The following is a 7,193-nucleotide window of genomic DNA, read 5'->3' on the forward strand; positions in this document are numbered from 1 at the left end:
GAGGAAGATGGTGACAGCCAGATTGAAGATGAAGTCAGTGGTGAAGCCAATGTTAAGGAGGCTGATGACAGCTCCATTCCCAGCCAGCCCACAGATGAGCAGATGAGCAGTGTCACACTGTCTACGTTGGTGTCACAACTGGCCACGTTGGTGACATCAATCTCATATAAGAGATAAGAGATTATCTCCTTCTGTGGGTGAGGTGGGAGATAAAGACACAGTGCTCATGTCCATGGATGAACACTGGGCAGGCAGTGGGATGTGGCCCCTGGCTGTGGTCAGAGCGGATGGGGGTCAGTGGTTGGAGGTTCCAGGGATGGACCACACGCCTCAACAGGACCCTGCAATGGGAAGGATTCAGTGGAGAGAAGTCAGATGTGCAGGAGAGGAGGGTGGTGGAAATGGTGGGGTGGGAAAGGGAGGTGGGAGGGTTGGGATGTTCAGCAGGGGATGCAGAGGGGAAGTGCAGGGCAGAGAGGGGAGCACCTGGGGAGGGCCCTGCGGTCACCAGGAGAGGGTGGCAGGAACAGAGCAGCTGCTGGAGGAGAGGAAGGTGGCATTGGGAGAAAGGAAAACATTCCACTGACCTGTTCACTGTGGGGCAGCAGCAGGCAAAGGGGGTCTATCCAGGTGCTTCCTGGTACTTCGTGCTCCTTTGGGATCCATATCCTAAAGCTTCTCCTCCCAGGTCAGTAGCGTGAAGGAGAAAGTGCCCGGATCACCAGGAGCTCCCCATTCCTGTCCTGCTGGCTCTCTCTGTGCCCTGTCCCACTGTTATTTCCCAAAGACTTGGTGGGGCCATGGGGGATTTGAAAATTACATCTTTGGCTAATTTAGAGTTTCACTTCCAATGGTTTGGTTCTGGTTTTTTTTGGTTTGTTTTGTTTGGTTCTGTTTTTTTGTTTGTTTGTTTGGTTGTTTTTTTTTTTGCTACAAAGGAAGTGAGTTTTTTTTTCAAAGCTCCACTTGAAGAATAGAATGGGTCCTCTTTTCCTCCTGATTCGAAACACTCCTTCCCTGGACAATGTCCAGTTCTCTGACCACCTTCCCTCTCCTGGCAGGTTTCTGCCATTTCTCATTTCAATTTCATGAGGGGTCATTGTCCCTCCAGCAGCTGAGGGATGCTGCTGGTGCTGGTGGCACTGGAATGCTGGCAGTGCTGGCAGCGCTGGTGAGGCAGCTGGGTGCTTCTCAGAAGCAACTCCCACTCTGGGAAGGGCTCCAGGATCATTGCCAAAACCTGCCCTGGGTCCGTGGAAGCACAGCTGAGCTGCTCCCTATCGTATCCCCATCCCATTCTCCCCACCGTCATCCCCACCCCCTCTCCATCCTCACCCCTTCCTATCACATCCCACAGGCTTCACAGACCGCAGCTTCTCCCCCACTCCAAACGTGGTCGGTCAGGTTCTGCTGTCCTCCAGTGGGGACATTTGGGATTGCCGGCATCCAGACCCCCTCCAACCCCCTCTGACTCTCTCCTGACCCCTTCAAACTGCCTCAAACACCCCAGGGCCCCCTTTCCCATCCCCAACAGCCCCAATCCTGCCCAGCTTCACCCAGGACCCCTGGCAGTGTCTGCTCCTCCTGGCTATACAGTTCTAGGACCCAGGAGGAAGGAGGAAAGGCCAGCTCCCTGTGCTCTGCAGGAGAACACAGGATGATAAACGTGGCTGGAGCCAGGGGAGAAGCAGATTAGGAGGCCTGCAGTGGTTTTGGGACGAGTTCTCTATCAAGAAGCAACAGGGCAAGGCCAAAGGAAAAGTTCAAGGCAAGGTCACCTTTAATATCACAACATTCAGGGAACAGGACAACCAGAGACCCCTCTTAAAGATCCTCCAGGACCATGGAAGGACTTTGAGAAGAAGGTGAATTCATGGAAATGAGTCCTAGGAAAGTGATGTTTATGTGTTAGATAAGAAACACCCTTTAACGATTATGTGTGGTTATAATGGATTAAACCACTGATGTAAAGTCTTGCGACACTCAGAACAAGGAGAGATCCTTCTGTGTGTCCAGTAGAGGTAAAGAATTCCTGATTCCTAATGCTTCCCATTGTGTTTGAAAGTTTATTCCAGCTGATTTCAGCATCTCTCCCAGTTCCCATCTCCACCCCTCTCCCCATCCCATCCCATCCCATCCCATCCCATCCCATCCCATCCCATCCCATCCCATCCCATCCCATCCCATCCCATCCCATGGCTGCTCCACTCCATGAAGCACTGCTCATTGGGTTCTGCTACTCTCCAGGTGGGACATTTGGAATCAATGGCATCCAGACCCTTCCTGACCTCCTCCAGACCCTTCTTAAACCCTCTGACTCTTCTGGACCCCTCCAGACAACTTTCAGTCTTTTTCCAGAGCCATCTTTTCCCCTATGTGAGCCCTGTTCCTGCCCCACTCCACCAAGCACTGTGAGCAGTGTCTCTGCTTTTCCAGCTATTCAGGCTTTTGTACCTTAAAATGAACAATTTAGCAAAGAAATAACACTTAACACTATTTAGCTGAAATGGTATCTCATGACTTAACCTCGCTTACAGGCCTGGCTCGCTCAGATGTCTCAGGTACTAAAACACCTGAGAGAGCAGCATTTCTCCCACATTTGCTGTAGCAGATGCACACGTGTGTGCATCCAGACAGAAAGAGTCAGTGCAAGGTCCCTGTGGGAAATTCCCCTTGGAGGCAGTGAAATGCTCACTCCGGATGCCTTTGCATCTCCTCGCTGTGCCAAGGGTTGAGCCTGGAGCAGTGTGGGGATCGGTTTAGGATCTGTCGTTGTTTGGGCATCCCTGAGGGCAGCAAATGGGAGAGGTCCCAGCTCAGAGAGGGCCCAGTGCGAGGGAGGTTCTGGCCAGCGCTGCTGAAGCCCAGCAGAGCTCCAAGGGTCTCCTTTTGGACCGCTGTTCACAGGGCCCCAGGAGATGGGCTTCAGTCACAACAATATTTCACCCTGGCCACACTTTGGGCCAGCAGCTTCCTGTGGAAGTGTGAGAACAGGGATGTTGTGCCATTCAGGGATGTAAAATCATTTCCAAGGCTGTTCACAAAACCTCATCAGGTCATTGGAGAGCAGCAGTTCCTGGGAGCAGAGGGCATTTCTGATCAGTGCCAGAAGAGCTGAGCCCAGGGCCTGCTCCTCAAGGCTGAGGCCTCACAAGCCTGTAGGAGAGTCCAGTGTGGCCTGAAAAGGGGGTGGGGATGCACCAGCACAGGGAGGGTGATCCTGTGGATATTTATTGATCAGGTGACTCAAGGAATCCCTCAGCCACTGTCCCAGGGTCCTTCAGCAGAGCAACGGAGGGGATCAACAGGCTCAGACCACTGTGTCCATGATGGCATCATCACTGAAGGCAGTGTTGTCATCACTGGGGTCAGTGTTTTCATTGCTGGAGGCAGTGTTTTCATCACTGGATGCAGTGTTTTCATCACCTGGAGCAGTGTTTTCATTGCTGGGAGCAGTGTTTTCATTGCTGGGAGCAGTGTTTTCTTCTGGCTCCTCAAGCACACTCTGCAGGGCCTTCCTTAGGGACTGCATGGAGAAGTGACTCCTGCAGCTCTCCGTGAAGCAGTCCTTCCTCCAGCTCCCCACCAAGAAGTAGATGAAGGGTTTGATGCTGCTTGTGATGCAGGTGAGCAGGAAAACCACCTGGGAGGACACAGTGTTGTAGCCGAGCTGCTGCAGGAAATTGCAGAGGCTGAGGGGGAGAGCAAAGAGGAGGAAGAAGAGCACAGTGAAGAGGATAACGATGTCAAGTCTCTTGGGTTGCTGCTGCTGGGGGTCAGACTTGATCTTAATGAGGAGGACTGTGCTGGAAATGACCATGGCTGGGGCAAAGAGCAGGAGGTTGAAGGCGTCCATGGAGATGTGTGCTCCCTGGCAGTGCTCATGCTCCTGGCAGAGGCACAGAGAGGTAACTGTGACAATGAAACCGATGCACAGGGCCCATAACAGGACATTCACCACCTCCAAAAGGCGCTGGGAACAAAGGCTTTGGTAGCAGAGAGGGGAGACGATGGATGTGCACCTGTAGATGCTGACTGCCGTCAGCAGGAACAGCCCCAGGTTGTAGGGGAGCAGTGACAGCAGGAAAAGTATCCTCAAGTAAGTTAGGGGCATGATGCTGGAGCAGGACATGTTCTCCAGCAGGTAAAGCAGGGTGGAGGGGACCATGAGGAGGAGGAAGAGGAAGTCAGCAAAGGCTAGGTCGAAGATGTAGAGTGTGATGGAGTTCCTGTGGAGGATGAAGAGGATAGCCCCATTCCCGGCCACACCACAGAGGCAGATGAGCAGCATGACACAGTCTACAGCCATGCTGGCGACATCAATCTCACAGAGATCGTCTATTTCTGTGGGTGAGGTGGCAGGTGGGGACACGGTGCTCACCTCCATGGATGGACACTGGGCAGGTGGTGGAATTCGGCACCTGGCTGTGGTCAGAGCGGATGAGAGTCAGTGGTTGAAGGATCCAGGAATGGACCGTGCAGCTCCTCAGCAGCTCCCTGCAGCGGGAAGGATTCAGTGGAGAGAAATGAGATGTGCAGGAGAGGAGGGTGGTGGAAATTGTGGGGTGGGAGGGGGAGGTGGGAGGGTTGGGCTCTTTGGCAGGGCATTGATAAAGAACATAACGAATGAACAATCTCAACTCTCCTGAAGTTGTTCAAAGACCAAGTGGCCAAAAAGATAAAAGGATGTAAAGGCAGGCACACAGGATGATAAATGTGGCTGCAGCCAGGGGAGAAGCAGATTAGGAGGCCTGCAGTGGTTTTGGGACAAGAAGCAACAGCGCATGGCCAAAGGCAAAGTTCAAGGCAAGGTTACCTTTAATATCACAACGTTCAGTGAATAGGACAGTCAGAGACCCCTCTTAAAGATCCCCCAGGATCATGAAAGGACTTCCAGTAGGAGGAGGACACATGGAAATTAATTTTAGGAAAATGATATTTATGTATTAGGTAGGAAAAACTTTTGAATCATTATGTGTGGTTATAATGGATAACCCTCTGTTGCAAAGTTGTAAAGCATTATATTACAGCTCTGTTTACTGTTGTATTACCACACACAGAACAAGGAGAGATCCTTCTGTGTGTCCTGCTTCCTCGTGCCTCCTATTGTGTGAGAAAGTTTATTTTGCCTGATTTTGGTATCACTCCCCAGTCCCCATCCCCAGCATGCTCTCCATCGCATCGCATCGCATCGCATCGCATCGCATCGCATCGCATCGCATCGCATCGCATCGCATCGCATCGCATCGCATCGCATCCCATCCCATCCCATCCCATCCCCATCCCATCCCATCCCATCCCATCCCATCCCATCCCATCCCATCCCATCCCATCCCATCCCATGGCTGCTTCCTGGCTTGAAGCGTTGCCTGTTGGGCTCAGCTGCTCTCCAGGTGTGACATTTGGGATCAGCAGCATCCAGACCCTTCCAGATCCCTCCTGACCCCTCCGACACACCCAGATCCCCCCCAGGGCTGCCTTCCTCCTGCCAGTCCTGCTCCTGCCCCGTGCCACCCGGGACCAGGGACATCTCTGCTGTGACACTCTTGGGGCAGTCATGGGGGAATGCTGAGCCCCTGGGCCATCCTGTCCATGCTGACTGTGCCGGTGCCAGCCCAGCTCTGGGCACTGAGGATCGTGGTTGCTCCAGGGAGCACAAGCTATGGCTGTGTCCCCTCCCTCCAGCCACATTCCTGGCTGGCAGCAGGAGCCAGAAGAAGCTGGGAAGTGCGGGCAGAGGGGGCCAAGGCAGCTCAGCATTAACGAAGCTGTTTATTGATACCAGACCACAGTGGGATGCAGGAACCAGGTGCCAGGGGGATTTTGGTACCACAGCCACGTGGGGCACAATCCGTTTGGGGAAATAGTGCTCTAGGAGGTGTGAGGGAGGAGGGAAAGCCATGCCCCAATGTGCTCTCCACAGAACATCCCTCCCACATGGCCCTTGGCAGTGCCCCTGCTCCCTTCTCCTGCAGGAATAAAGTGGGGAGGGTGATCTGGTGGATGTTTGTTGATCAGGTGACTCAATGAATCCCTCAGCCTCTGTCCCGTGGTGCCTCATCAGTGCAGTGGAAGGGATCAACGGGCTCAGAGTGCTGTGTCCCTGGTGGCTTCATTGCTGTGGGCAGTGTTTTCTTCTGGCCCCCCAAAGACCCTCTGGAGAGATTCCCTGAGCGACCCCATGGAGCAGTTCTTCCAGCATGTCTCTACCAAGAAGTAGATGAAAGGGTTGATGGTGCTGTTGATGTGGGCAAGCAGGAAATCAGCCTGGGAGGGCAGAATGGTGTAGCTGAGCTGCTGCAGGAAATTCCAAAGGCTGAGGGGGAGAATGATGAGGAGAGAGATGAAGTTAACAATGTGGAGCTTTTTGGGCTTGCCCTTCTCTGAACAACAAGTGCCCTGAATGCAGAAGAATACACTGTAAATGAGCATAAGGGAGCAAAGAGGAGGAGGTGGAAGCTGCACATGGAGATGCGAGGCACCTGGCAGTGCTCTTCATGAAACTGGCACAGGGAAGGCACTGTTGGATTGAGAGCGATGAACAACAGGGAACTCACCACCACGCATGGCAGGTGCTCAGAAATGAAACAGCAGCAGCAGCAGCAGCAGAAATTCAAGGCTAAAGAGCCTACATAACTGTATCATGTTCATGAACACCACATGGTACAGCCCCACGCTGGAGCACAAGAGTCACAGCTGGAAAAGGAAGCTCAAATACCCCAGGGACGCAGTAGCAGGGGTAGACTTGGTGGGGTCACGGGGGAGTAGGAAATTGCATCTTTAGCTACATTAGAGTTTCACTTCCATTGGTTTGGTTGTGGGACTTTTTTGTTTGGTTTTTGTTTGTTTGTTTGTTTTATGCAAAGGAAGTGATTTTTTCAAAGCTCCACTTGAAGAAGTAGCGGAGCAGGACACATCCTCTACAAGGAGGAGTAATGTGGATGGGAGCATGAGGAGGAGAAAGAGGAAGATGGTGACAGCCAGATTGAAGATGAAGTCAGTGGTGAAGCCAATGTTAAGGAGGCTGATGACAGCTCCATTCCCAGCCAGCCCACAGATGAGCAGATGAGCAGTGTCACACTGTCTACGTTGGTGTCACAACTGGCCACGTTGGTGACATCAATCTCATATAAGAGATAAGAGATTATCTCCTTCTGTGGGTGAGGTGGGAGATAAAGACACAGTGCTCATGT

General features: G+C 52.6%; 1 protein-coding gene across 2 annotated transcripts; it reads right to left on the reverse strand.

Moving 5' to 3' along the window:
• Positions 1-1,762: 1,762 nt before the first annotated feature.
• On the reverse strand, positions 1,763-5,022 carry LOC111930622 (mas-related G protein-coupled receptor member H-like). Of its 2 annotated transcripts, XM_086892125.1 has the most exons (2): positions 4,382-4,461; positions 1,763-3,889 (listed from the first exon to the last, which is right to left on the reverse strand). In XM_086892125.1, exons 1-2 carry the CDS (start codon positions 4,385-4,387, stop codon positions 3,311-3,313), a joined length of 585 nt encoding a protein of 194 aa, XP_086748251.1. In that variant the 5' UTR covers positions 4,388-4,461; the 3' UTR covers positions 1,763-3,310. The 2 variants fall into 2 exon arrangements, with proteins under 2 accessions (XP_086748251.1, XP_086748250.1); XM_086892124.1 differs by having other exon boundaries at positions 1,763-5,022.
• Between the last annotated feature and the right edge of the window lie 2,171 nt (positions 5,023-7,193).

Source organism: Cyanistes caeruleus, chromosome 6, assembly GCF_971803275.1.
Source record: "Cyanistes caeruleus chromosome 6, bCyaCae1.hap1.1, whole genome shotgun sequence".
Taxonomy (NCBI): domain Eukaryota; kingdom Metazoa; phylum Chordata; class Aves; order Passeriformes; family Paridae; genus Cyanistes; species Cyanistes caeruleus.

What these genes read in the sequence shown, in the direction of transcription:
- LOC111930622 (XM_086892124.1), bottom strand. Translation starts at nt 4,387, where the DNA reads ATGGAGGTGAGCACCGTGTCCCCACCTGCCACCTCACCCACAGAAATA.